Source organism: Balaenoptera physalus (assembly GCF_965194825.1).
Source record: "Balaenoptera physalus genome assembly, chromosome: 1".
NCBI lineage: Eukaryota > Metazoa > Chordata > Mammalia > Artiodactyla > Balaenopteridae > Balaenoptera > Balaenoptera physalus.
This window is the reverse complement of record NC_138882.1, coordinates 194,875,401-194,903,333: the sequence shown is the minus strand read 5'-3', so window position 1 is coordinate 194,903,333 and position 27,933 is coordinate 194,875,401. Positions and strand designations below refer to the sequence as shown.

General features: G+C 57.2%; 1 protein-coding gene across 4 annotated transcripts; it reads right to left on the bottom strand.

Annotated features, from left to right (window-relative positions):
* Positions 1 to 783: 783 nt before the first annotated feature.
* On the bottom strand, positions 784 to 27,933 carry TTC34 (tetratricopeptide repeat domain 34). Of its 4 annotated transcripts, none has more exons than XM_082432267.1 (9): positions 27,765 to 27,933; positions 26,070 to 26,894; positions 17,699 to 18,545; positions 16,051 to 16,276; positions 14,703 to 14,907; positions 13,663 to 13,829; positions 9,575 to 9,845; positions 8,578 to 8,792; positions 784 to 3,409 (listed from the first exon to the last, which is right to left on the bottom strand). In XM_082432267.1, exons 2-9 carry the CDS (start codon positions 26,848 to 26,850, stop codon positions 3,278 to 3,280), a joined length of 2,844 nt encoding a protein of 947 aa, XP_082288393.1. In that variant the 5' UTR covers positions 26,851 to 26,894; positions 27,765 to 27,933; the 3' UTR covers positions 784 to 3,277. The 4 variants fall into 4 exon arrangements, with proteins under 4 accessions (XP_082288393.1, XP_082288391.1, XP_082288390.1 ...); XM_082432265.1 differs by having other exon boundaries at positions 3,323 to 5,740; positions 27,759 to 27,933; XM_082432264.1 differs by having other exon boundaries at positions 3,323 to 5,740.

The following is a 27,933-nucleotide window of genomic DNA, read 5'->3' as shown; positions in this document are numbered from 1 at the left end:
GCCGGTCTCCGGAGCTCAGCTGCGCTTTCCCACCCACACTGCCCCTTTCTGGGTCCTCCCTGTCTGTAGCTCCATCAGTGAGAGATAGAAACTGTGAGGGAGCAAGGAGCCTGGGGTCCTGGCCCGGCCTCCTAGCAGGCATTGCACTGAGGCCGGCAGGTTCTGGGGGGAACCAAGCCTAGCAGTGCTGGCTCCCTTCGAAGAGAAGCTGGGAAGCGGGCTGGGGGAGTCCACAGGCCAAGGAGCTACAGACGCCCAGCCCCAGCCGGGTCCCTAGACAGACAGCGACCCAGCTGCTCAGGACACCTCCGCCAGGTGGATTTTAGTCCTTCCTCCTAGGTGAGCTCAGGGGCCCGTGCAGGCTCCCTGCCCAGCCCTCCCTGTCTCTCAGGCAGTAGATGCGGGATGTGGAGGTCTGAGGCCCAGCCTCAGCTCTGGGGTCCAAGAAGGCAGCGCCCCATGAGGGTAGGGGGTGGGCATCCCTTCCCTCATCAGTCCTGGGACCGTGGCAGCCAGGGAGCAGCCTCTGTTCCTGGGGCCACCCTCAGACCCTGTAGACGCCTGCCCTTCACTGCTGGGTCCAGTCCTTCCCTGCCCCACGCTCTCAGGCTGGGTGGTCTGGGGCAGGTCCTGTCCTCTGCAGGAAGCCCAGCATCCCCTGGCAGGCGTGTTTCTGGGCCTCAGCACGACGGGAACCGGACCTCTCCTGGCCCTGCCCATCCACGCTCCAGGCAGGCACGAGGTGCCCCGCTTGGAGAAGACCTCCAGGCTGGAAGAGGTTAAATAGTTTTGAGGCAGTTGGAGAGCTGGGATAGGGGCCGGGCCTCTGGGAGCCCCCGCACCCCCTCCCTGCTCGCTGCGTCCTGAAGCCAGGCCTTGGGCCTCCTGGGCAGAAGGGAAGGAGCCAGGGCGGTCTGACTGTGCCCCAGGGCTCCGTCACTGAGTGCCCAACCCAGCCCCAATAGCTGGAACATTGGTCCCCTCCCCTACAAGGTTTGTCACGGAGTCAGAGGAGAAGGCAGATGTGCAATGTCTGGCCCAACAGTGTGGTTGGGAAACACCTGGGGGCAGGAGGGGCCCGTGCCAAGGGGCGGGTTGCCTGTCTTGGAGCTCGGCTGCTACTTCCGTGATCCCTTGAGTTATTTTACCCCCGTAACTAACTGTTCTTTCTATTAAATTCTCGCTATTTGAGTCACTGGGTGTGGTTTCTGTCTCCTGAGTGGACCCTGATGGCACATAAACTGGCACCAGGAGTGGCCCCAGGAGGTGCCTCCAGAGATGGGGTTTGGGGACTGGCCTGGTTGTGTCCTTGGGCCTGAGGCCGTGGGAGATGTGACTCTGGCACGTGGTGGCTTTGGGAGTGACCGAGCTGCCACCGAGCTCGGCTGTGATGTGACAGCTGAATCTGGGCCTCGGGAGCTGAGGGCTGTCCCCACTGTTGATGGAATGACAGCAGCCGCGAGGTCCCTGGTGTCCTGGACACTCGCGAGCTCAGGTCTGCACTCAGCTCCAGCCACAGCCCTAAGAGTCCCTTATTCCTCACCAGCACAGGGCTGATGTGGCTAAAAGTCAAACGCAACATTTGATCCTGTGAGTAGGACAATCCCAGCAGTGTTGGTGCCTTCACAGCCTCACCAAGTTTCTTACGAGGAAGTTCGGGCATTGATTGGGAAGGAATGGGACCCTGAAACGAGGGATGGGGTGTCTGGTCGGGCTCAGATGAAGCTGAGAACCTTGAATCCCTGGGGTCCTCTGAGCCCCTCCAGGGCCTGAGGAGATGAGCCCTTCTTCACTATAAACCCTGCGAGAACCTCACGTGGATCAGGTGCCTAGAAAGAGGACCCTCATTCTACTCAACCCCCAGCCCCTGCTGACCCCAGACCCATAAGCAGGATCCAGTCTCAGCGTGCTCAGGGTGGGGGAAAGTACGAAATCTGTCCCAGAAGGAAGTAGCATATCCACCCAAACACTTTCAAGATATAATTAATTGACACTGAGGAACCTGAGGATTATGTGTGGGGATTGGGTCTAGGGGTGTCAGACCACAGTGGAGGGAGCCCGGCACTGGGCCGGGTTGGCTCCATTCACATGGGTGCACCTGCCGAAGATTCTGAATCTGTGTGTTGGCTCACGGCAGCTGCGGGTAGTGTGCTGCGGGTAGTGACTCTATCTGGACTTAATGGTGGTCTGTAGCCAATGAAGCTGAGGTGCCAGAACCTCCCTCGTGTGCCGTAGAGGAACCCAAAGGCGCAGGGAGATGACATGTTGGAGTGGACTTATCACGCGTGACCCGTGCCCCCGCTACAGACCCAGGAAGGGTCACGGGACTTACTTTCTCCTTAGGTCTATTTCTGTGATAAACTATATGAACATCTTTCTTAATTTTGAACCATCCTTGCATTCCTGTGTACGTTGCTTGTGGTGTGTTATTCTTTTAACGTGCTGTTGGATTCAGGTTTGTTGGTATTTCATTTAGGGTTTCTGAACTGGAAATCTCTAAATGAAATTGGTTTGTGGCTTTCATTTGGTTGAGATTATGCTTTCTTCAAAAAAGAACTTGGAAGGGAACTATAGTCACTATTTTGTAATAAGCTATAATGGAAAAGAATCGAAAGAATACAGATATATACACATATAACTGAATCACTTTGCTGTACACCAGACACTAACACAATATTGCAAATCAACTATACTTTGATAGAAAAAAAAATAACTTGGAAGCTTTTCTTCTTTTTCTTGGCTATGAAGGAGTTGAAAGCAATTACGAGTTGACTGTTCTTTAAAGGCTGGCAGATCTTCCCTGACACCATCTGGAACCGGAGCTGCTTTGGGGAAAGCTCCCTAACAACCTTCTGTTTCCCTCCATGGTAATTGTCCTGTGTAATTTTTACGTCTACTCTGGAGTTAGTTTAGTTAAATAATGTTTTCCTAAGAACCTATACATTTCATCCAGGCCTTCAAATTTATTTGCACAGAATTGAGAAAAGTAATGCCTTATGATTCTTTAAATTTCCTGTTATTTTGTCCTTATTACTTTAAAAAAATTTGTCTTTGTGCTTTTTCCATCTTTCTAGATTAAGTTAGCTACTGGTTCATCTATTTGATTTTTGAAGAATTGTATTTTGCATTTCTGAGTTCTTCCATTTTTCTATTCCTAATTCATTACTTTCTGCTCCTATTGTTACTAATTCCTACCTGCTGATTTTCTCTATTTTACTGTCTTTTTTTAACTTCTCAAGATGAGGATGTGCTTCCTATTCGTTGGTCAGTTATATCCTCAGGGTGTGAACTTCCCTCTGGACACTGTATCCCTTAGGGGGCTTCCCTGGACTATTTTTGTCACTGTTATTTTTTCCAACATTCTGCAATTCCAGATTTGATTTCCTGTTGGATCCAAGAGGTGTTTCATCTGCAGGGAATTAAAAAAAAATTAATTTATAGCTTCATCGTCTTGAGAGTAGGTAATGCTCTCTATACCGCATCATAAACATTTTCTTGGTACCCTGAAACGTGATTTTGAGAAAACAAGGTGCAGCATCTGCTCTGGGGGAAGAGTGTAATTTATATCAGACCCGCCTGGTCATTCCGCTACGGAGGCCGCCCGGCGTCCGCTAGTCCTTGGCCACTTGAGTGCCACGACGGGAGGCTGGGACAGCGGCCTCACACGTACCTGCCGATGTGAGAACGACCCCCTGTCCAGGTGGAGGTGGGCGGGGACGACTCGGGGCAGGGCAGACTTTGCCCGAGGAGCTGGGAGAATGAGCCCCTCTCTGCAGGTCCCGTAGGCCTGTCTTCTGTTGAAGCTGCCCGGAGAGCCGGGAGCTTGGGTGTGGTTCCCAGACATCCCAGCTAGCTAACTTGACTGTGACCACGTGTGAATCTTTGGACCTTTCCAGCCTCAGCTTTCAGACCAGGACGAGCTTACTTTAGCCTCCAGGGAGAAAAAGAAAGCAGTAACACATGTGAAAAGCTTCGGGGAGATGCGCTTGGTGGAGAGGGGCTTGATAGCAGTTAGCTCCACCTTCCCAGCTTCTGCCCTGGAGGAGGGCGGAGAGGAAGCCGCGGGCTGAGAGGCCCACTTGTGAGCAGTCCTGGTGCCCAGCAGGGGCAGGCGATGAGGCCAGGCGGCCAGGCTGCAGGGAGAGGGCTGCTCTCTGTGCCCTCTGTCGGGACACATCCAGGCCTGGCTTCTCAGCCTCCAGCTCAGCAGTGAGGAGCCGGGGGTGGGAGGCACGTCGGGGGCTCTGCAGAGCATCAGGTCCTGGAGAGCTGTGGCGCGTCGGGCTCCCGCAGGCTCAGCGTGAGGAGCTCTGGCCTTGAGGGGACGGATGAGGGCAGGACATCTTGGGGGGAGGACAGCAGGGGCGAATGCACCCCCTGGCCCCTGGCTTTACCCGATGGCCTGTCCAGCAGTTGCGTTCGTGGAGAGAAAAACTGTGTAACTCAGACCTGGCTTCTTTGAAACCCCTGGTGATGGGACAAGGGTGGGCTTCTCCGCTCCCTGCAGGAGAGAAGGTTTTCCAAGCAAACTGTGGTGGGCGGGGGTGGCTAAGTTTAATCCACGAAGGAAGCGCCTTGACATCAGGCAGCTTTGCCGGAGACCTGCCGAGTAGACGCCTGGCTGCCCTGCTCATCGGGGCCCCTCGGGGGGCGGAGGGCTCTGCATGGCAGGTGGGGGAGGAGGCACTGGGTTCCCTGGAGAGCAACCTTGATGAAAGCGTGGGTTCGGGGCCCAGCTTGGAAGTTTTGTCCTTGAGGGGGCCCAGGCCCTGCAGGAGGCTGGCCCGAACGTCAGGCCAGGGTCAAGGGCTGCTTCACACCTGGAGGAGGGTTTCCTGGGCTGGCACTGTCTCCCCAGGGCCACGAGGGGCCGGCCTGAACCCCGTCCAACCTGCAGGTCCCAAGCCAGGGACAGGACTGGGGCTGCTCTCTGAGGCCCGAGCCCCACGTGTGGGCCAAGAGGGCCGCAGCTTTGGGGACCAGGCTGCTGTTGAGGGGAGGGTCTCTGAGCCTCCTGGGATGCTGACTCAGGCAAGTGGGGAGCTCTCCGCTCTGCTTCCCGAGGCTGGTTGTCACCAGCCCACCCCAGGACTGGGAGGAGAGGGAGGGTGGGTGAGCACCTCCCCGATCTGGGGGCGGGGTGCACCCCAGGGTCCGGACGAGAAATGCTAACGACAGGGTGGCCCCACGGCTGGGCCTGGGGAGCGCTGGGTCAGTGGAGCCGGCAGCCCGAGGATGTCTCCCTCCGGATTCTCGCCTTCAGTCTCTTCAGGCCGCTGTGCTCCGGGTCCACCAGGAGGCCGCCCTCGGCCGCCGTCCAGGCCTCTGTGTAGCGCTGCTCGTCTAGGCAGTGCTGGGCCCTGCACAGGAGCGCGTGGGCAGCGGGGGCCCGGCCTGGCCGCTGCCACAGGTTGCTCTGGGCTAGGGCGGGCGCCAGCCTGAGGGCCTGGGCAAAGGCCCCGGCGGCCCCGGCCTCGTCCCCCAGGCTCAGAAGCAGGCGGCCCTGGGAGCAGAAGTCCTCCGCCCGTGCCTGGAGGTCACCGTCCCCTGACCCCTCTCGGAGCACGTGGTCCAGGTCCCCGAGTGCCCGGCCAAACTCCCGCAGCTCGGCTAGGCAGGCAGCCCGCCGGCGCAGGTGACAGGCGCTACCGCCACCCGCCAGGACGGCCAGTGAGCAGTAGCCCAGCGCCTGGCCGGGCCGCCCTGAGTTCACGAGGGTGTCAGCTTCCCGGGCTGCGGCCTGCACAGAGAGGACGGAGGGAGGGAGGTCAGGTCAACCCAGAACACTGAAGGCCCCTCGCGGGCTGCCCGCTGCTGGTTCCCCAGGCAGAAGCTGCCCGCTCCCTCTGGAAGCGGTGGAGGCACAGGGCACAGGCCACCCGCTGCAATCCCTCCACCCTGCAAGCTCTCCCGCAGGCAGGCCCTGCTCAGAAGGCGTCCCCCCCTTCTCACAGCCCTACCGCCCCACCTGCGGCCCAGCTTCTCTTACCTGGGTGACCTCCTCCCTTCCCTCCCCTTCCCTCTGCTCTTCCCAGCAAAGCCACCTCCGCAACAGGCCCCCCACCCTCCCGAGGCTGCCCGGGCCCCGAGGACACCGGCAAACGCCGCCTCTGCTCAGCCTGCTCCTCGAGCCTCCCCCGCGCCCCGGGCCAGAAAAGCAGGGTCTGCTTTGCGCTACTGTGCTTCTCACTTTGCTAACCAACGAGCTGCTCCCGCAGGCCCTGTGGAGCCAGAGTCAAGGCCAGGGACACACTCTCCGGGCGCCCCCTGCATTGCCAGCTCCTGCCAGCATGGCCCAGGGGCTGGGGTTGTGTTTGCTCCCCTGGGACGGGCAGAGCGGTGCATGCAGGAGGGCTGTGGTGGACCCAGCCTCAGCCTCGCTGGATGCTGCAGGGCAAGGCCAGAGATCAGAGGGCGCTGTCCACCCTAGCACTTCTCTCCCCGGGGACTGCTGGATTGAGTCCCCCGCTGCCTCCGTCTGGATGGCGCAGCCCCGAGGGCCGATGCCTCTCCTCTGCCCCCCAGGCTCACTCTCCTTTTCTGAGTGTGACTGAAGCCCACTCTCCAAACCTGCCAGAACGCCTTACCTCTTCCCCCGAACTGCCCCGGGTAAATCCACTTGCCCATTCGGCGGCTCCTCCTGCCCCCAAGAACCCACAGTGGCTCCCCACGGACTGAAGGGGCACATTCCAGACCCTCCCTCTCCTGCTGACCCTCCCTCTTCCACGCAGCCAGGTGGTAGCAACGCCCCCGCTCCCCGCCTGTCCCCAGGAGAGCACAGGGCACCCGGCACCCGGCGGGGTGAACGCGTGGTCCTGTCTTCCCACCAGCCCGACCGCGCACACAGGCTGGCGGGCGGCCGGAGCCCGGGCTGGAGCCAGCTCGGCCCTGCTGTGCGACGCGGACCGGCGACCCGTCCTTTCCGTGCAGCGCCCTCCCCACGGGTTCTGCGTGGGCCCCCCGGAGCTGGGGAGAAGCGTGGAGCCACCGGCCGCGCAGCCGTACTATCGCCGGAAACGGGGCGCCACTACTTCCGGCTCACTTCCGGGTCGGCCCTCGTTGCCCGGCCACGGCCCAATGTCGAGCGAATTCTCGCGGCACCGAAACTGGGCCCCAGGCGGCCCTGCCTAGTGCTCTCCTTCGGGCCCAGCCCGTCGTTTGAACTCAGAGACAGAGCCCTGCCCAGCCCCGCCTTGTGAACTCAGAGACCCTCACCTAGCTCCCCCCTCCCAGCTTAGAGCCCCCCTGCCCCCGCCTCAAGGCTCTGAGACCCCAGCCAGGCCCCCTCCTCCGACATCCCCGGGCTCCGCGGCCGCTCCTTTGAGTTCTAGGCCTTGTTAACACGCTCCTTGGCCCCCTCAGCCCTACGAGGTCTGTCCCCCCTGCATGACCCTACGAGGGCTGTCCCCCCTGCATGGCCCATTGCTCGCTTCGCTCCGTCCGTCCCTAATGCTCATTTAGCCACCTCCCCTATTGACTCCCTCGTTGAAACACCTAGTGCGGTGTTTGTTTTCCTGAAGGACCCTGAGTGATAGAGCCCACGGAAGCATAAGGAGGAGAAATACTTGCCCCAGGCAGCGCAGGGGTCTGATTCACCGGCTGATGCTTTTGGCCCCTCCCCACTCCAACCTGCTGGTCCCTTCACCGCCCGCCCCCTCCAAAAAAAAAAAAAGGTTAAATTCAGCCACTGCAGGGAAATCCACCCTGCAGTTTCCATTCCCCCAGCCCTGCCTCTCCTGCTCCTGCCTCCAGCAGGTGAAGGGAATAAGGTGGCCAGACCAGAATGGAGGACACCCTTCCCTCTGCCCCCCACCCCAAGCCCCTCCTCCTGCACTCCACACCAGCTGCATTTTGCCCACCTGTTTCCTGAACACTCTGAGATCCTTCCTGCCTCCAGGCTTTTGCCTTGGCCTGTCGCCATCGTGGTCTCACCTCCAGGGCCGCCTCGCAGCCCCAGTGCCCTGTCTCAGGGTCTTCCTTACACTTTCACCCCCTGAAGTGAACTCCCCCTCCCCCCAAACGGTCCCCCGCTAAGTTGCCAGGGCCACAGTGCAGGCAGCGGCTCCACCCGGGGCCTGGTGGAAGGTGCTCTTTGTTCTTGTCAGATGAGAAGTGGAACAATCACCCACCCAGAGAGGCAGCAGCCCCAGCCCAGCATGCCTTCAGGGTCCCTCTCAGCTCACCAGGGGCAGGAGCTGGCCCGCCACCCACGTGCTCACTGGGAGTGACACGCCTCTCCTGGCCCGACCTGGGGGTTGGGGCGGGCTTCCAATGAGGGCCAGGTGTTCCTGCCTGGCTCAGTCGGGCTCTGCGGATGGGGTCCCCTCCCTCTCCCTGACCCCGAGTCAGCTGTGGCTTGTACGCCTCATGTAAAGAAGCCCTGAGGTCTCTGGGGGTGTCAGGGCTTGAGCTGGCCAGATCCGGGTGCCTCCCGCTTGAACCTCCATCCCACCCCACGTCCAGGTGAGATCAGGCACACGGGGAGTTCAGCACTACCCAGAGCCCTGGGCCTGGGGTCTCCCACCCGAGATGCTGGAGAGGGGCTGGTCTGGGGCCTCCGTGGGGTGCTGTGCCCACCTGGGCGAGGCTCTGCCTCTCCGAGGCCTCCAGGAGATGCAGCAGGAAGCCGAGGTCCTGGGCGTCTGTCTCTGCCAGACGCTGCAGGTCCTGTGTGGCGGCCGGCACATCACCCTTCTTGAGCCGGAGCAGGCCACGCCGGGCCCGGGCCGCCTCTGATGCAGGGGCGAGGTGCAGGACTTTTTGCAGGCGGGCGCCGGCCTCCTCAAAGCTGCCTGTCAGGGATTGGGGAAGGACAGTCAGCGTGGGGCTGGGGCAGGGGGGCCACTGGGAAGCCCAGTTCAGCCTTTCTTGGGGCTGGCTCTGGGAACGGCTGGCTGATGGAGGGGCTCAGCACCAGAAGGAAGCAGCAGGGAGCGGAGGGGCACGGTGACGCCATGTTGCTCACACGGACTCACCTGGTGACCCAGCCCCTCGACTTGGGGGCGGTCACTAAACTCTTCGGCCCCCAGGTGAAGTAGCAGGACTCTAAGCCCCCTCACCGTGGTCCCTGCAAGGACCTGCTCTCTCGCCTGAGCGGGGCCGCCTGGGGTCAGAGCAGCCCCGGAGGCCCTGAAGGCCATGGTGGGGGCATCTCACAGGCTTGGAGGTGACGATGACAGGCCCGTGAAACGCAGGCTGCAGAGAGGTCTCCCCTTTCAAATTAGTGCTGAGATATTTTCAACATTTTGCAGGAAAGACCGACACATGTGGGCCTGAGACAATCTCACCTAGAAAAGGGCACTCGATAAACAGCTGCTGAATAAATGCATGAGTTAATGAGGGGCCTGAGCATCTGAGCCTTTTACGAAACCCCAAATCACTCCTTTGTCTCACCTCCCAGGGGCAAAGCCACACGGAGGACCCATACGGGGACCAGGTCCTGGGATTCAGGGTGGAGGGGACCTTAGAAGCCATTGAGCCCTGAGTCTCTTTCTCCCATTTTACAGAAAAGGATCCAGGGGTGGGAGGAGCAGGGACAGACGCCCACGTTCTTCATGTCTGGGCCGACACATACCCACTGCAGCCAGCACGTCTGCCAGGAGGATGTGCCAGCTGGGCTGCCCGGCATCGATTTCGATCAGTGCTTCCCCCGCGGCCAGGAGGCTCTGGGCGTCCTCGTTGCTCAGGCGGGCCCCTGTGTCCGGCAGCTGGATCAGGAGGTCCCGGCAGCGGGATGAGAGGCCCTGCGTGATGAGGGCCTGGACCTCTGGCTTCAGAGAGCGGATCTCAGGGACCGCCGTTCTTGGGCTGAGCTTCAGAGCCGAGAGGATGTCGTCCACAGCCTCCTGCAAGGGGAGGAGGGCAGGGTGGGTGGCAGAAGTGGTCCCAGCTGGGTATTTGTCATGTTCCTCTTGGTGCCGGGTGTTGGGGACACCAGAACAGGCAGATGGCCCAGCTCCTGCCCTCCCACCGTGGGGTGGGAGTGGGGGTCAGCCAACATGAGGGCCCGTATGGTGAGCATTAAAGGAGGGCGTGGTGAAACTGAGGCAAGCGTATCAGAGTTCTGGACGGAGGAAACAGTCTGGAACCCCGGAAGGGCCACACTGATAAAGAACCCGCTATGGCACAGAGGTGGGCTTGGACTGGTACCAGAAGGGCCATGGGCCAGGGGCTGAGTCTGCAGCTTGGAGTGGCGGGGGAGGAGTCTGGAGGCCCTGACTGTGCTGTGGAAGCACACGAGGCCGGGGGGAGGCTGGGCCCCATTAGGAGAGCCTTGACCCTGGTGAGTCATTTGCATCTGACCTCTGACCTGGCCAACAGTCCGCAGCCATGGAGTCACCTTCAGGTCCAGCCTCCTGTTGGTTTTCTAGGTGTCTTTTGTTTTGTTTTGGTTTTTTCCCCTCCCTTTCTGCCTTCTTTTGGGTTAATTGAATAGTTTTAGTATTTTATTTTAGTTCCTCCATTGGCCTTTTAACTCTGCCTCTCTAACATTTTTTGGCAGTTGTCCCATAAGGTGACAATATGTACCTTTATTTTTTATTTTTTGGCCCTGCTGTGTGGCATGTGTGATCTTAATTCCCTGACCAGGGATCAAACCCGTGCCTCCTGCAGTGGAAGCGTGGAGTCTTAACCCCTGGACTGCTGGGGAAGTCCCCACAAGATGTATCTTTAAAGACACCATTCCATCGTCTTCTGGCTTCCATTGTTTCTATGACACGTCAGTCATTTTTTCATACTGCTGTATGTAATGTTTCTTTTTCCCACTGGCTGCCTTGAATATGTTCTCTTTATCTTTTGTTTTCAGAAATTTGATCAAGGTGTGCCTAGGTGTGGTTCTCTTTGTGTTTATCATCTTGGGATTTGTTGAGCTTCTTGGAAAATTTTCTGCCATTATTTCTTCAAATACATATACATATACATATATACATGCATGCATATATTTTTGCCCCATTCTTTCTCCTCTGGGACTATAGTTATACATATACTGGACTGCTTGAAATCATCCCAGAGGTCATTGAAGCTCTCTTCATTAAAAAAAATCCTTTTCCCCCTTCTGTTCTTCAGACAGGATAATTTGTATTGGTCCATCTTCAATTTTACTGACCGTTTCTTTGGCACTTTCCAACCAGCTGTTAAGCACATCCGGTAAATTTAAAATTTTAGATATACTTTTCAGCTCCAGAATTTCCACTTGATTCTTCTCTATAGTTTCCATTTCTCTGCTAGGATTCCCCTTCTGTTCACTCACTATGAAAAAATTTTGCTTGAAGTTCTTCACATGTTTACAATCACTGTTTTAACATCCTTGTATGCTAATTCCAGCATCTGAGCCATCTTGAGGTGGCTGTTCAAGATCAAGATCTGTTTCTATTGAGTACTTAGTTTCCTTATTATTGGTCACATTTCCCAGTTCTCTGTGTGTCTAGCAGTTTTTGATTTTGGGCTGGACGTTGTGGATGGTACATTGTAGAGAGTCTGGACTATGTCACCCTCTCATAAAGGAGGTTGTATTTTATTCTGGTGGGTCATTTGGTTCTGCTAGACTTGGTTTTGTTCCTTGTGAGGGCAGGTCCATTTCAGTTTTGAACTTAGTCCTAAGATATGACCTTTACTTAGGGTGTGGTCTCAGCTAAGTGCCCAAGATATTCAGAAAGGTCTCTGCTCTGGTAAGGTCAGAATTCCAACATCTCCTGCCACGGGTGAGCTCTGCTGGGCCCCTGCATGTGCAGCCCAGACTCAGACAAGAACCACTTGGAATCCCATGAAGACTTCTCTGCACAGCCCCATGTTCTCCGTCGCCTTTCCTTGCAAATTCCAGCTACTGCAGCAGCCTGGAACCCCAGCCTCTGCCTCCTCAGCTCAGCAAGCTGACTGCCCCACCTCCTTGTGCAGTAACAGGAAAGCCTCCCCAGGCAGAAAAGTTATCGTGGGGCTCCCCTGTGACTCCCCTGGTGTGGTTGCCCTTTCCTCCGGGATGGCCGTTCTCCACTGCCTGTTGTACAGGGCCTGAAGACAGTTGTCATGTATTTTATCCAGATATTTTGTTTTCAGCAGCCCAATACCAGTTACCCTCTCCTAGCCAGCACTGGAAGTTTGCCCAGATACTTTTAAAGTCCAGGGATGGGGTTCTCCTGGAGCAGGTGTGTGGGGGATGAAGGTCTTGGAGAGAAAGAGCCCTTAGATGGGTGGATGGAAAGACGGTCCTCTCCGATCCTTCCTACACTATGACCGGGGCCCTACGTGACCCTGGTGCTGGCCAGTGGTGAACCTGATCAGCTGGGAAAGTCCAGTTCTGTGCTGGCTCATGGGGATTCCAGCTGCCACATATGGAGCCCTCATTAGGGACCAGGCACCACGCTGAGTATCTGACAGCATTGAATAAGCAACCCCCTCAAGGCTGAGCGTTGATGGCCTTGAACAAGCACCCGCCCTCCCTCCCCTTATTTTACTGATGTTGAAACAAGGCTCAGAGATGTTACAGGACTTGCTCAGAAAGTTAGAGGAGGGGGAGCAGGGTTCTGGATTCTGGACCCCGGCAGGCTGGCTCAGAGCTCCTCTCTTGGTGAAGGGCCAGAGGGTGTGTGAGTGCTTGGCCTCAGCCCATCTCCAGGAGGAGGAAGTTCATGTGTGTGACGATGTGGGGTTGCCCCTGCTCCCTCATCCTGACTCACAGACATCCAGGCTGACTTTCCCTGCCACATGCCCTGCTGCCCTGGACAGAGCGGCAGGAGGGATGTTTCTGAGGCACCTCTTGGAGGAGTTGCTGGCATGTCGAGATCACCCAGGGGTGGGTTTCCAAGGGGTCTGCCTCCTGCAGTAGGGCCCTCCTGGCTGAATCCCGTCTCTGTTTAATGGGCTTGTCCCTGAGAACTACAGGTGCCTTCCCAGCACAGGAAGGGGCCTGCAAAGGGTTGGGCTCCCAAGCACAAGTGTGTGCCCAGCTGGAACAGAAATCAGGCTGCCAGTGCCCTTGGGGGAAACACAGACAGCCTGACAGGCAGAAGCACCATCTTGAGAGGCTGTCATCCCAGTGGCGTCTTGGATCATTTTTCCTTGTCTCCTTGGACTCCAACCCTCAAGAAATTCAGAAACCTGGCAGGCAGGATACCTCTGGGCTGTACTTTGGCCCAGCGAAGCATCAGGGCAGACAATCGATTTCAGTTATTCACCAGTGACATTGCTCTTGGCTGCAGAGTGCCCTTGTCCAGGGCTGTTTGTTTGTGGCTGCACGTCCTCCCTTTGGAAAGTACCTGCCCTGGGCCTGCAAGGGACCGCTTCCCACCCCTGCCCCTGCACGCTGACCACCCAAACCCACAGGCCCTGTGTAGACAGCTCAGAGTGGCACCCAGGGGGGCAGCGGAGGTCTCATTACTGTAACGTGGGGGCCCCCTAGTACTCCTGAGGCTTTGCACATCAATCCATGCTGACTGAAGCCGGCGGGGGGGCACGGGGACTCTGCAGATGGAAGGGAAAGACTCCCCCAAACTGGGGATGTGATGGTGAGGCTCCCGTGAGCCCCAGTGCAGGCGGGGTTTTGATGGATGACTGACGCTCAGATGGCCTGGCCCTGCTTCCTCTCTCCGGGGGTGCTGAGCAGGAGGGCAGCGCCTCCCCTGGGCGCCCCCACTTGCCCAGCCCCAGGTGGGGAGGGTGGGCCCGTACCTTTTGCTGGTCCAGCGCCAGGTGCAAGAGCGCCCGTCCGCACAGCGCCTGCACGTTTCTCGGCTCAGCCCTTAGCACGGAGGTGAAGTCGAACATGGCTGTCTTCTTCTGGCCCAGGAACCCGTAACAGCGGGCGCGGGCGAGCAGGGACTCACTCGCCTGACTCCCTGGAGGAAGCGCGTGTGGCGTCAGGATGCGACCTCGGCTGGGCACGGCCAGGTTCAGTGTGTCTGCCCCCATCCAGGAGTTACTGCACCTGTCCTGGTGCTCTAAGGGGCAGGCGGAGGGGGTGCGGCAGCTTTGGGGTCACCTAGGGAGCTCACAGACTGCTGGGCACCACCACACACCAGGGAGCAGCAGTGTGGATTGATCCGGGGGCCCTGGCTGAGGGACACGGGGAGCTCAGCCAGGAGGGGTGGCATCTGGGAGGGTTGGTGGACAGTCAGAGGGGGCTTCTGAGAGGAGGGGGCACTGCAGCTGCATCTGAAGCGAGGCCAGGGGAGGGGCAGGGGTGGGGGGAAGGGTCCACGGGGCAGGTCACAGAATGACTGCAGCCGTGAAGGTGCCAGGCTGAGAAGGCCCAACTCTTTGACCCTCCTGCGCCTAGGGCAGGGCGCGGTGGGTGGGCTGGGCGAGTGGGGAGACCAGGCGCACACACACAGAGCTGCCCCCGCTATTCCTAAGAAGGGCTTCGGGGGGTGGGGCGCTCATCCCCCACGGATGGAGGGAGAGGGGTTGAGCTGGGAGAAGGGCCTCAGCTGAGTCTGGCCCTCCCACCCTCAGGGCCCTGGGTGTGTGCGATGGCGGCCCAGGATTCAGGAGAGGGTCGCAGCTCAGGTCCCAGCTGGTCGGGCCCTCTCCTAGGCGTTAGCGCGCTTGCTGCAGTGAATGGCCCGGGAGCACGCCACACCCCTGAGCCAAGCACATGCTCAGACTCCCTGGTGCCTGACCACACCCCCTCCCCGCATGGCAGAGGCTCCCCTTGCCCCCAGGCACCTGGCACAGGGTAGGGGCCCCGGGGGTACGAGGGCGGCTCCTACCTGCAGCAAAGATGGCCAGAGAGAGGTAGGCGATGGCCTCCCTGGTGTGGGCCCTGCCCTCGGCGCCGCCCGGTTGTGCCTGCAGGATGGCCAGGGCCCTCGCGTGGCAGTGGCCCTGCAGCAGCTGGCGGTCCTCGTGGCGGAAGACGTCCAGGGTGGGCTGGAGGCAGGCTGTGTCTCCAGACTGGACCACCTTCTTCACCAGCTGCAGGGGCAGGGGCGTCACCACCGGTCCTCCCTGTGCCCCAGGCCAGACCACTCCACCCCCATCCTCCGTGCAGGGGTGTGGCTCAGGGATGCAGCCCGCAGGGGCGTGGCTCGCGGGGGCGTGGCTCGCGGGGGCGTGGCTCGTGGGGCGTGGCTCGTGGGGGCAGGGATTGCGGTTGCCAGAGCTGAGCACAGGGAAAACTGGGTCGGGAGGTGTGGGCCCCGCTCTGGGCTGCTCCTTTGCTGAGTGTCAGGATCTGGGGAGGGCCGGTCCCAGTGTCCCTGAGCCGCGCCTCCTTCTCGGCGACATGGAGACCTCGCCTCACGGGCCCACGCGCCACAGGTCTAAGAAGTTTGGGGAAAGGGGGCTTTCAAGCCGTAAAGTGACAGAGGGCCCTAGGAGTCCTTCAGAAGGTGCAGAGCAAAAGCCCTGGAGTCAGTCCCTGCTCTGGGAGGAGCGAGACCCTCGGGGAGACAGAACTTCGCAGAGGCCTGCCCGACGCTGCCCTTGCTGGCTGCACCTGTGCGGACGCCGGTCCCAGAGCATCCTTCCCTCCCACCCCTACGGCCCAGCACAGGGAGACCAGAACCCAGACCAGTCCAGAGCGGAAGGGGGACGCTGACAGGCCCCACAGCCCTGCCCCAAAGCCTGAATAATCTTCTGCCGCGTTCCCACGGGAAGCCCTCATAACACCTGAGGGAGGGGAGGCAAGCAGGGCTTGAGGGCCTGGGGGCGCCTCTGCTCGTTCCCTCCCCGGGACAGGGTCACCTCCAAGCCTAGTTTACTTGGGAGATTTGGGACTAAGCTCTGCTTACACTCAGCTCATGGCCCTTTTTCTTCATAACACGAGAAAGGCAAATACAGAGCATCACTGCATGCTGGAGACCTGCTGGGCCCTGGGGTACCTGCCGCAGCTAATTCTCATGAGAACCTGGAAGACCGGGGCACAGATGAGGAGACTGAGGGTCAGAGAGGTGAGGCACCTGCTGGAGGCGGTAGAACCGGGCCTGGGACAAGCTTTGCCTGTTCTCAAGTCTGGGCTGCAGGGTGTTGAGCGAGGGCCGGTGGAGGCCTGGTGCCCTCCGCAGAGCTATGCCCTGTTTCCATCTGCCCTGCTGTGGCCCACCGGGGCCCCCTCACCTGGCTGGCATCATAGGAGAAGCCCCTCCGGAGCTGCAGCAGGGCCAGCCGCACCAGCACAGGGGTCGTCTGAGGCCTTCGCGAGAGGGCCACCAGCAGGGCCTTGTGGGCGTCGTCCAGGCGGCCCAGGCGGTACAGGGCATCGGCCGCCAGGAGGCGCGAAGCCTCGTCCTCCGTGTCCAGCTCCATCAGGAGCACGGCCAGCTGGTACACGCCACGGGCGTCCCTGCGGAGAGAGCAGCTGGGAGAGGGCTGACCCTCCCTACACCCCTTTCAGCTGCCCAGGGAGGCAGGCTGCAGGCAAATCCTATCCCCTGCACCTGGTCCAGGCGGCGCCCTTCCCGCTGGACCTCAGAGACCGGGTTCCTGCTGGAAGGACCCTCGTGCCGTCCCCAGAGCGCACGGCTGCCCTTTCCGACATACAGCCCTTGGCCCTCACCCCCCATTCTCCCCCACCCCTTAGGGCGGGCCTTTTACAGATGAGAAATCGAGGCTGTATGCTGACCCCCAGCCAACCCTGCCTTAGTTTTCTTTTCTGCAAAAGCAGCATAAAAATGCTGGCCTTGCAGGGCTCAGGGGCGCCGTAGGCAGAGCTGGATAACACCCAGGCTGCTCTTGGAATGATCTCGGCGCCCTCTTGGGAGTGAGAAGGAGCTCCCACTGGGAGAAGGGGCCAGAGCCTCAAATTTGACAGTTCCCAGAGAGAAAAGATAGAAAGGGCCCCAAATCTCTTACAAGAAAGTTCCTCCTTACCATCAAATCAAAGCAATGCAAATTAAGGAACTAGGGGGCTGAGGAAGCCTGCGTGTGTGCGTGCCTGTGCGTGCGTGCGTGTGCGTGCGTGTAGGGGCGAGGGGGCTGACGTCAAACATGCCCCCCCAGGGGCCCCTCAGCTCAGTGCTTTTAGCTTTGCTAAAACACCTTCCTGCCACCTCCCAGCTACCAGAGAAATGCAAGTCAAAACAGCTGCAGGTTCACCCACTGGGCTGGCAAAGAATTTTGCGAAAGGAGCACGAGGGCTGGAGCGTGTGGACTGATGGGCAGGTGGGCAGCTCCAAGGTCAAGGGCCTCACGGGGGCTGTGTTGTCTGACCCAGGAGCTCCACCTCTGTCTCCATCTGCAGCGCAGAACATTGCATAGGCTGGAGGTTACCCGGGATGCGTTATAACTAAGAGCAGACATACTGGAGTGCCCGAAGGATCGATGGCACATTCACAGGATGAGCTATGGGGCTGCCCAAGAAACGTATCTAGTGACCAAAGAAGTGTTCATGATCTAGGGAGTAAAAAAGGTGGGATGCATTTGCACATAGAGCACAAATTCAGTTTTGTGGACTCTATTTTATATGCACAAGGAGAAACAACAAGGAAATGTAACAGTGGGATGACAGGTAAGTTCTATTTTTTCATTCCCATTTTTGCGTTTCTAATTTTCTTTGACAACTAAGTCCATAATGCATCCTGCCCTTTGGGACCGAGGGTCCTAAGATCCGGGCCCCGGAGCTAAATCTGCCACCAAAGCTTTAGGGAAATCACCTAGCATCTCCCTGCCTCAGTTTACTGTAAGGTGGTAGGAAACACACCGCGACTAACTTGGGGGAGACCAGGATGAAGCAGCAGTCCCCGGCGTGCGCGGGTCTAGTTTTTACCCTTCCTGCACAGCGCGGCTGTCGATCTCCGCAGCCTTGCTCCTGCAGCCCGGCCCGCTCTCGGATCCCAGCTCCGGCCTCTGCTGCAGCATCCTGCGGCCCTCCTCCCGCAGCACGGTCATTAGCAGTCCCCGCTGGTTCCAGGGCACGTAGGCCTTGGTGACAAGCAGAGCTTCCTCGGGCCGCAGGCGGCAGGCGGTGACATAGTCCAGCGCGCCCAGCAACGCACTGCCCGCCAGCACCCGCAGCAGCCCGCGGCCGCACAGGGCTCGCACGCAGCTGCCAGGGTGCGGCGGCCCCAGCTCCACCACCGCCTGGAAGTCCTCCCGGGCGCGCCCCGCGTCGCCGGCGTGCAGCGCGCAGAAGCCGCGCAGCGCCAGCAGGGGCGCGCGGTCCCCGGCCCGGTCCCGCGCACGGTTCCCGGTGCGCCAGGGCCGCAGCAAGCGCTCGCACAGAGCCCGAGCGCCCACCGCGTCCCCCCGCAGCAGCAGGCACTCGGCCAGCCGGGTGCCCAGTGCCGGGCGCGCCCCGGGCGGTGCCACGCGCCACAGGACCCGGAGCGCGCGGGTCACCGGGGCCAGCAGCTCGCGGCCCGAGTCCTCGCGGAGCTCGGGGCGGCTCCGCACGGTCTCCTGGAAGCGCGCGAAGCCTACGTCCGCGGCCTCCTGCACCTGCGCCCGCAGACGCTCCCGGTCCCCGGCCGAGAGCACGGCCTCTAACTGCCTCCGCGCTCCTGAGGGCCTCTCGCAGAAGGCCTCGTGCAGGTCCTGAAGGAGGTCCTGGGCCCCGCTGTCCAGGAGGAAGGTCGCGGCAGCGCGGGTGACCAGCAGGGTGGCCCGACGCTCACCTGCGGAGAGAACAGAGGTGTTGGTCCTGCCTGTTGGGCCACGTCCTCCAGGGGAGCCACCTGCAGACCCCAGCCGTCCAGTGCTGGGACCGTCTGAAGCGTCTCACGGCGATTCCCTTGAGTCTCCCAGAAGCCCAGGACATGGCACCGGAAGGATGAGTGCTGGCAGGAGGCCCTAAGCCCGTCAGGGACAGAGCAGGCTCAGAAGGGGGGAACCAGGGCGGGCCTCCCCAGCGCTGCTCGCCACGTGGGGTCAAAGCCAGCACAGCCGCCCTGGACATTTCGTCACAACACCCCTGGCACTTTCAGTGATGGATTTTAGGGCTGAGTTCCCTCTTCTGAGAGCAACCCCACCCCACCCCTGCTCCCCCAGGTCAGAGCTGAGGTTCTGAGCCTGTGACGGTTTAGGGGCCAGGTGTCACTGCAGCATCTTTGTTTCATGCCTTCTTTGGCTACAGTGGGACCCAGTGCCTCCCTCTTTGAAATGAGATCCCCCGTCAGGTTCCGGAAAGACAGATGATGCACCCAATGCCGCTTAAAGAGCGGGGGACGTGGGGATTTACTGCATCTTGCTGTGCCTCAGTTTCCTTTTCTGCTTTATAGTGGGAGTGAGGATGGTCTCCATTCACAGGGCTGCGAGGACTGAATGGATTAATGTGTGTCCAGGCCTGGAACCAGGGCTGGTGGGTGGCGTCACTCAGTGAGCTTTCCCATCAGCAGCGGCCTCACCTCCACCGTCCCTATACTTTGTATCCGAGCAGTGTAAACATGCTTGTGTGAATGGGGGCTTTCCGACTGGTAAAGAAAGCCAAGCCACCCCATCCCTGCCAGGCAGGTGCATGCCGTTGAAAGAATCGCAGAAAACTCAGTGCTGGTAGGAGCTCAAGGTCATGGGTGCCCACCCTTATAGTATTATAGGTCAGGAAAGTGCTGGGGATGGGAGTTCTCAGGGCCCGGCAAGTCACTGTGCTGGGGCACTGAACCTCCACTTCAGTGCCTTTCGCACGGACTCCTTCAGAACTTCTCCTTATAACCTAACTCAATAGCCGCAACAGTAATAATCCTTTACACTGAAACAAGAGAGGGCAAATAACCTTCACGTCTGCACGGAAGCAAAGTTGCTGCTGCCCTGCCCTGTTGCCATTGTGGGTAAGTGTCACAACACAGCACATAGCCAAGTAAAAGAAGCATCTTGCACCCTGAGATCAACCAACCAACCAACAACAAGGTCACCCAGTCTAGTCCTGGTGGCCAAATTTAAAGAAACTTTGAGACTTCCCTGTCATTTACTAAGTCCTGAAGAAAACACCTGTATCCCTGATTTTTGCAATAGTTCATGGATCCTAGGGAGTTGCAGCAGACGGAGAGCTCATGGGGCCTGGGGGGCCGGTTATTATTTACCCGCATGGAAGTGTGTTCTCTGCTCTGTTTCTGAGACTCCAGTTGCACACATTAAACTTCCAGATATTGTCTCATAGGTCACCAAGGTTCTGCTCATCTTCCTTCTGTTCTTCCTATTGAGTATTTTCTACTCTATCTCAAGTTCACTGGCTCTTCTGCTGTCTCCAATCTGCTCTGAATTTTATTTCAGTTGTGTTTTTCAATTCTGAATGTCCACTTGGTTCTTTTTTTTTTTTATAGTTCCCACCTATCTACTGAGATTCCACAACTGTTCATTCACTATGACCATATTTTCCTTTAGTCCTTGAATATATTTATAACAGTTCCTTTAAAGTCCTTAGTCTGCTAATTTCAGCCCTGGGATCATCCTGAGGTCAGTTTCTGTTGACTTCTTTTTCTCCTGACTGTGGCTCACCTTTTATTTTCCTGTCTCTTTGCATGTCTAGTAATTTTTTAAATTGTACACTAGACATCTGGTTGATTCTCTGTAGAGACTCTGGGTTCAGTTGTGTTCCTCTGAAGAGAATTGAATTTTGCTTTAGCAGGCAGTTAAATTGGCTAGGATCAAACTCCAAATTCTCTGTCTTCTTTTTCGGACAGCAGCTGAAATCTCCATTTAGTTCTTGCAGCTTCCAGTTGTTGCTTTTTCAGGCCACCCAGTCTCTCCCATGTGTGTATAGTTCAGTGGTCAGCCGAGAATTTAAGTGGATTTAATACACAGATTTGGGGTCTTACCTCCCTTCCCTCTTGCATGTGGCTCTCTCTTTTTCAGGATTTCCCTTCTAACTTTACAGTCACTTTTCTCATCCCCAACTTCTGTCATATGATATCTCAAGCCAGTAAAACGGCAACTTTCTGTCCTACATGGATAAAACATGGATTGAGGAGGCAAAAAGCTGCAAGCCTGCAAATCTTACCTTGTACAGTCTTCATCTTTTAAGGGTCAGTCTCCAGTTTCTCCCTGCATTTGGTCACTGTTCGGTTGCCACATATTTGCAGTTTATATTTTGCCCCAATTTTATAATTATATGTGGGACACACAGTTTAGTCCAGCTACTTCACCATTGTTGAAAGCCAGAATCTTTTATTGTTAGATTTAAAAATTTTGAAAATCTGGCGGTGGGGGAATATAAAATGCTATAATGCTACCCCACTGTTGTTTTAATTTTCATTTTCCTGATTGCTGGTTAAGGCTCATTTATTTAAAAAACCTTTCTTGCCAATCTGGTGGTAGAAAGTGGTGTCTCATTGTTTTAATTTGCATTTGTATCATTACTATGATGTTGAACATTTTCCGCACGTTTATTAGCCATCTGTGTTTTCTCTTTTGGGAAATGCATTTGCCAATTCTTGTACTGGATTTTTTTTTCCTTATGGATATGTAGGAATTCTTCAAATACTCTGGGTACTCATCTTCTGCCCACTGAATATTTTGTAAATATTTTCTTCTGTTGTGGATTCTCTTCTCATTTTCTATAGTTATGGGCAAAACAGAAGTTAAAATTTTCAATTTAATCAAATGTATCAAATTTTTCTTTACTGTTTCCACTTTTTTTGTATCTTAAGAAGCCCAGCTGTACACAGAAGTCTTAAGATGTTCTCTCATATTTTCTCTTAGAAACTGTAAAACTTAGCTATTAACATGATTCACCTGGAATTTACTTTTTTTTGCATGGTTTGAGGTAGAGAATCAGCCCCATGCATTGGATAATGGTCCTCTTTTCCCCACAGATTTGCAATGCACACTCTCACATATTAAGTTCCACACAAATATAGGTCTATTTCTAATCTCTTTTATTGATTTTATTAGTTTATCTATCCCTTAAGTCAATATCCTTCTGTATTGATTAACATAGCTTTGTATTAACTGGTAGAGAAAATCCTTGTACCACCACCTTCCTCTCCATCTTCTCCTGCTCCCCCACCCCCTCTCTCCCCTCCCCCTCTCTCCCCTCTCTCCCCTCCCCTCCCCCCTCCCCCTCCCCTCCCCCTCTCTCCCCTCTCCCTCTCTCCCCTCCCCCTTCCCCCCTCCCCCTTCCCTCTCTCCCCTCCCCTCCCCCTCTCTCCCCCTCCCCTCCCCCTCTGCTCCTGCTCATTCTCCTTTGTCTTGTCTATTATTGGTCCTTTTCTATTATAATATCAAGTGTTCCTATCAATGGACAGTAACTCTCTCTGCTTATATACGTATAATTTATTCTCTTTTAATAAAGTTTTATAGTATTCTCCATTAAGTCATATGACTCACTGAAATAAATTATTTCCTTTTCCTACAGTAAATGGTGTATTTTAAAACCATAAAGTTTGCTAATACATACATATGGAAACTTAAAAAAAAAAAAAAGGTTCTGAAGAACCTAGGGGCAGGACAGGAATAAAGACGCAGACGTAGAGAATGGACTTGAGGACACGGGGAGGGGGAAGGGTAAGCTGGAACGAAGTGAGAGTGGCATGGACTTATAAATACTACCAATACTACCAAATGTAAAATAGATAGCTAGTGGGAAGCAGCTGCATAGCACAGGGAGATCAGCTCAGTGCTTTGTGACCACCTAGAGGGGTGGGATAGGGAGGGTGGGAGGGAGATGAAAGAGGGAGGAGATATGGGGATATATGTATTTGTATAGCTGATTCACTTTGTTATAAAGCAGAAACTAACACACCATTGTAAAGCAATTATACTCCAAAAAAGATGTTAAAAAAAAAAATCTAAAGAAACAAACAAACAAAAAAACCCCATAAAGTTTCTATTTGTTGCTGGTGTCTATAAACATAAATACTTTTTGTATCTCCTGTTAAATTCTATTCCTATATCTAATACATTTTTGTTGCTTCTGTTGGGGTTTCTACATAGCTAATCATATTGTCTGAAATAATGGTTGCTTTATCTCTTCCTTTCTGGTCTTACATTTTTTTCCCTCATTGCCTTGGCTAGCATCTCCAGAGCAATGATGGATAAATGGGGGAGTGGGCAGCTGCCGTGTTCTTGATTCTAAAATATCACATTAAGTACGATATTTTGGTAGGTTTTGATAGATTTTATCTTCTGCAATTAAGTAAGCTTTCTTCTATTCCTGGTTGTTTACATTTTGGAGATGTTAAATATTATAAAATACTTTTCCCTGATTTATTGCAATGATAATATATTCTTCTATCTTCCATTAATGAATGTAGTAAATTGTGTTATTACAGAAACATAAAACTATAAGTCTTGCATTGTTTAACTCAGTTTTGGCTAAAGGATGCATCAAAAGCCAATGCTTTGACTCAGTATGCAGTTGTATCAGCTACTATTGCTGTGTAACAAGCTGCCACAAAACTTAGTGACTTAAAACAACAACCATTTCTATTTGTCTGCGATTCTTCTTCAATTTGGGCTGAGCTGGGAGTTCTTCTGTTGGTCTTACCAGGGATCACTCCTGTGGCTGCGGCCACCTGGTGGCTCAACTGGGCAGGAGGGTGTAAGGTGGCCTCACTCACATGTCTGGGGCCCTGGTGTTGGCCGTGGGCTGAGCCTCCCTCTCTGTGTGTGCCCTCGTGGTTCACTACTTAGCTTCCTCGCAGGGCACTGGGAACGTTGCAAGAGGATGGAGGTGCGGCCTGGCCTCCAGAACCACACAGCATCACTTCCACTATTTTCTGCTGGTCCCAGCAAATCTCAAGGCCAAGTGAACTCTGTTTCCATGCTGGGCAGAGCTACAACCATGGCTCTGTCTCTCACCTACCCCAGTAGCTCTTAATGAGGAACCTTGAACGAACTGGAGATGGCTGCCCTGGGGACTTTCAGAGGATAAGCAGTCAGGGAACTGAAGCCCCTGGGGGACGTGAGTTAAAGCTACTCTTGTTCTGTATCTTGTCCTCATACACTGAGTGTCCTTGTAAGTCCACGTACTAAGAAGGACTGAGCATATTCCCAAATATGGAAGATTTTGTTCGATGTTTCCAAGGACTTTGGATAAGTAACCTGGAGATTAGAATGCATTTGTTATAGGAATCTACATTTGCAAAAAGTTTGTTACAGGAGAATTTATTTGTTCACATGGTAAGCCATGCTGGTGTGAGTGGGGATGATAAGGTGACTCCCAGTGACATAAGTGACTTTGTCCTAATGAACACAGCGCTCCATAGTGAAGGCTCACCTGTCCGCTTCAGAGCCCAGGTGGGACAGACAAGCTTCCTGCAGTCTCTGGGGGTGGGGGTGGGGAGCAGAGTTTTTCTAGAACACTGTTCCTCAAGGCTGCAGCCCTTTGGGGATTCTGGATTTCTGCAGGGGCTTTTCTGGCCATTAAAGTGGAAGACCCCCTCCACCCCAGGGGTTGCTGACCGCCCCCAGCGCACAGGCCGCTGCATGTTTGTGCTTTGGGCACCAAGGACCTCCTACTAGGGATTCTCTGCGACTCTAGCGTTTCTAGGTAATTTATAGCAGGAGGGTTTCAGGGTATCTGGTCTGGCATATTTCCAGAAAGAAATTGGCCCGCTCAGTTTTCAGTTCTGTCTGGCCCCCCTCTCACCCTGGGGTCACCAACAGCCTCGTGGGACACACAGACACGCCCCGCCCTCCACGTGGGCTCGGCTGAGGCAGCTGGGAGCTGGTGCAGCTCTTTATCTCGCACACACCCTCGCCACTGCCCTGCAGGCTCCTGAGTTTCCCCCTTCTTCCGTCCTCCTGTCCCCTTTGCTGGGCCCTCTTTTGGTGGAGAGCAGTGCGGTGGGCAGTTAGGAGCACCCGGGGGTCAAATCCCAGCTTCCGTGAACGCCCTGTGTGCCCCTGGCCGCCCCACGGGCACGTGGGGATGTGCCTGCACCCGCCTCCGAGGGTTGCTGTGTGGATGCGACGAAAACGCGTATCAAGCCCGCACAATGGGTCCGCCCGCTGAGTGAATGGCAGGCCCCCCGGCCCCCCACCTCTAGGTGTCCGGCTGCCCCACTCTCTCCCGTGCTCCCTCCCGATCTAGACCTTGACTTTAAACCCCTTCCTTGTGTGGACGATCCCCAAACCCCTTCTTCAGACCCAGCCCCCACTCATCTCAAGGCTCATGCGTCCAGCTGCCTAATGACACGTCCACTTGAGGGGCCCAAGGGACACTTCTGGGGAGCGCTTAGCGGGTGACAACATTTTCAGGGCTTGATACACAGTTTCACTGAATCTGCACAGCAACCCTCAGAAGTGGGCGTGGCCACCACCTTCACCTGCGCACGGGGAGGCGGAGAGGCGGCAGGGAGCCGGGAGTGCGGCGGCAGGCTGGCGCGCGCTCCGGGCTGCTCCCGACCACACGCCCCACGGCCCCCGCCCCCGCCGTGAAGGAGGAGCCAGCGAAGGGGCCTGGCAGGAGCGGCGTCTCAGACTGGGGGTGCCTCCAGCCCCTGATGCCGCCTTTCCCGTCCGCTCCTCCCCGGCCTCTGCAATCCAGTTGCTGAAGGCGAACTCTTAAAATCATTGCTGATCCTTCTCTACGCCCCCGTCCTCTCCCCGTCATTACATCTGGCCACAGTCTTGTCGTTTCTGTCTCAGTGATGACTCAGACCTGGACCGCGCCCCAGCCTCCAGCAGGTTCTGTTCTCAGTCTGGCCCCCGTGGCACGTTCAGCGCACAGCAGCCAGAGGAAACTTTAAAAATGCAAATCAGAGCACCTCACTCCACAGTTTAAAACCCTCCCATGGCTTCTTGCTGCCCTGAGGATAAAATCCAAAGTCTTTCAAGGCCAGGAGGGCTTGGCCACCACTACTGTCTTTAGCGTCTCCCGGCTCCCTCTGCCCCCATCCCCACCCCCCGCCAGCCATTCTATCTCCATTCAGTGGCAAGGAACCCCAAGTACTTTCTCACATTCTGTTTCTGCTGCCTGGAATCCTTTGGTCTCAGCTCAAACGACACCTCCTCCAAGAAGCCTTCCCTGACCGTCAGGCTAGAGCAGCGCCTCTCATAGTCCATTTTTCAAAGCACAGATTTTGTTTTGCTTCTTTTCTTGGTGCTGCATAAGGTCAGGGGTCTTTCTGTTTTGTCACTGTGGTGTCCCCAGCCCCAGCACAACTCCCACCCCCACCATAAGCAGGACTTAACCATGCAGTGAAGCGATAGTGAGAGCAACCTTTGCCCCGGCCCTTAGGGGGTGTGGAGGGCACGCCTACCTTGGGGTCTGCTGCCCGCTGAGGCGGCCTCCAGGGCCCGGCTGCAGGCCGCCTGGCAGTCCTCATACCTGCCACCTTGGAGCAGGGCTTCGGGTGACGGGGTGTTGCTCCAGGTGCCCACAGGGTCCAGGGCTGCCAGGAGTCCCCGGCAGTCGGTCTCCCGCTGGCTGGCACCGTCCCCAGCCTCCTGGCATCCCGAGATGTAGTCCTGGAGGGTGCTGACCAGAGCGGGGAGGTAGGGCTGCTGGTGGGTGTGAACGAAGGCCACCATCCGGTCGGCGCTGGCTGCAAAGGCCTGGAGGTAGTCGGCCACCCCGGCGTCCACCCGTGTCCTGGACAGGACCCAGGCCAGGGCACGGGTCAGCCGCAGCTCCAGACTTTGCTGGGAGTGGGCGTCCAGCAGGGCCCCGCAGCGCTGCACCACCTCCCCGTGGTGCCCGTGGGCCAGCAGGCCCGCCAGGGAGTGCAGGGCTGCAGCTGGGTGGTCGGGGCAGAGGGTGGCCAGGAAGGCGCAGGCCAGGGTCCCCGTCAGAGAGACCACCGCCATGCCGTCCCAGTGGATGGCCGGGATCTGGCTGTCACCTCGGCACCAGGCCTCCAGCGTGGCCACCACGGGGGACCCCTTAGCCCCGGCCAGGGCACCTCGGACGCTCCGCACGGCCGAGGGGGCGTGGCAGCTGAAGGCAGCCAGGTAGAAGGCAGTGGCCAGTGGTGTCTCCCCCAGGGCCAGGTGCTGGTCCCCCTGCCAGCAGAGGCAGGCTGCGAGCTCCTGGGCCGACATCACGCCCACACCTCAGATGGGCCCATGTCCGGTCCTCCCAGCACCTGGAGGGGGGAGCGTGGTTAGTGGGTGGCCGGCAGCCCACCTGCCCTACGGCCCCCCAGCCGTGCTCCAGAGAGGCCTCCTGCCCCTCCCCATGGAGACCCCAGGGTCAGCACAGAGCCCCCGAGTGAAGGCAGGGTGGATTCAACCGTTAAGAGGCATTGGGGGTGCCTGCCTTGCAGGCGTCTCCATGGGGCTGGGGCACGCCTCCCAAGCCAGGCCCCCAGCTGGCTCTTTGCCTCTAGGCCTCTGCTTCCTCTTCTGCAGAATGGGGCCGTGACCCCGCTCAGCAATGGGCCCTCTGTGGACATCTGACCCCTGAGGATCCACGCAGGGAGGAGTTGGGTGGCCCTCACTCCACCTGCTGCCCCTCCCAGCACAGAGACCCTCAGGAAGGGGGACCCCCTCCCATCAATCCAGCTCACACAGGCCTTCTCGACGCCTTCTCAGGGCTCTGAGTTTCTATTGTTCACCCAACCTCAGAACCACAGTGGTGCCCACCTCCCGCACGGGGGCAATGCGGAGGGGGGGAGCCGGTTGCTGGGGTGGTGAGGGGCACCTGGCCGGCTCTTGGGTGGCAGCGGGGAGCCACGATGGCCCAGCCCAGAGGGTCAGGTCTTGAGGTCAGTTCCAGGACCAGCCCTGTCTCGTGCCTCTCCCTGTCCCCAAACCTTCTGACCTGAAGAACCAATTGCTTGTGGCCCTTTCTCTCCTGGATCCCAAAGTGCCTGCAAACAAGCCCCCCACCCAATGTATGCTCTCCGACACACACTGAGACACAGACACACACACGAGTGTGCACCCACACGCACGCACTCACATGCATGTGCACACACAGGCGCCCCCCAATGTGCAAACGCGCTCACACTCGCCTGTGCTCCGAGACTGTGCGGGGCGCGCGGGGAAGGGAAAGGCTCGAGCCACCACACCTGCTGGCGGCCGGGTGGAGGGGCGGGGGACGCGGCTCTGCCCGAGGGTCCGCGCGGCTGGGCTTCCAGAGGCGCCCACCGCCGCTGCGCCCGGGTCCGGAGGGCGGGTCCG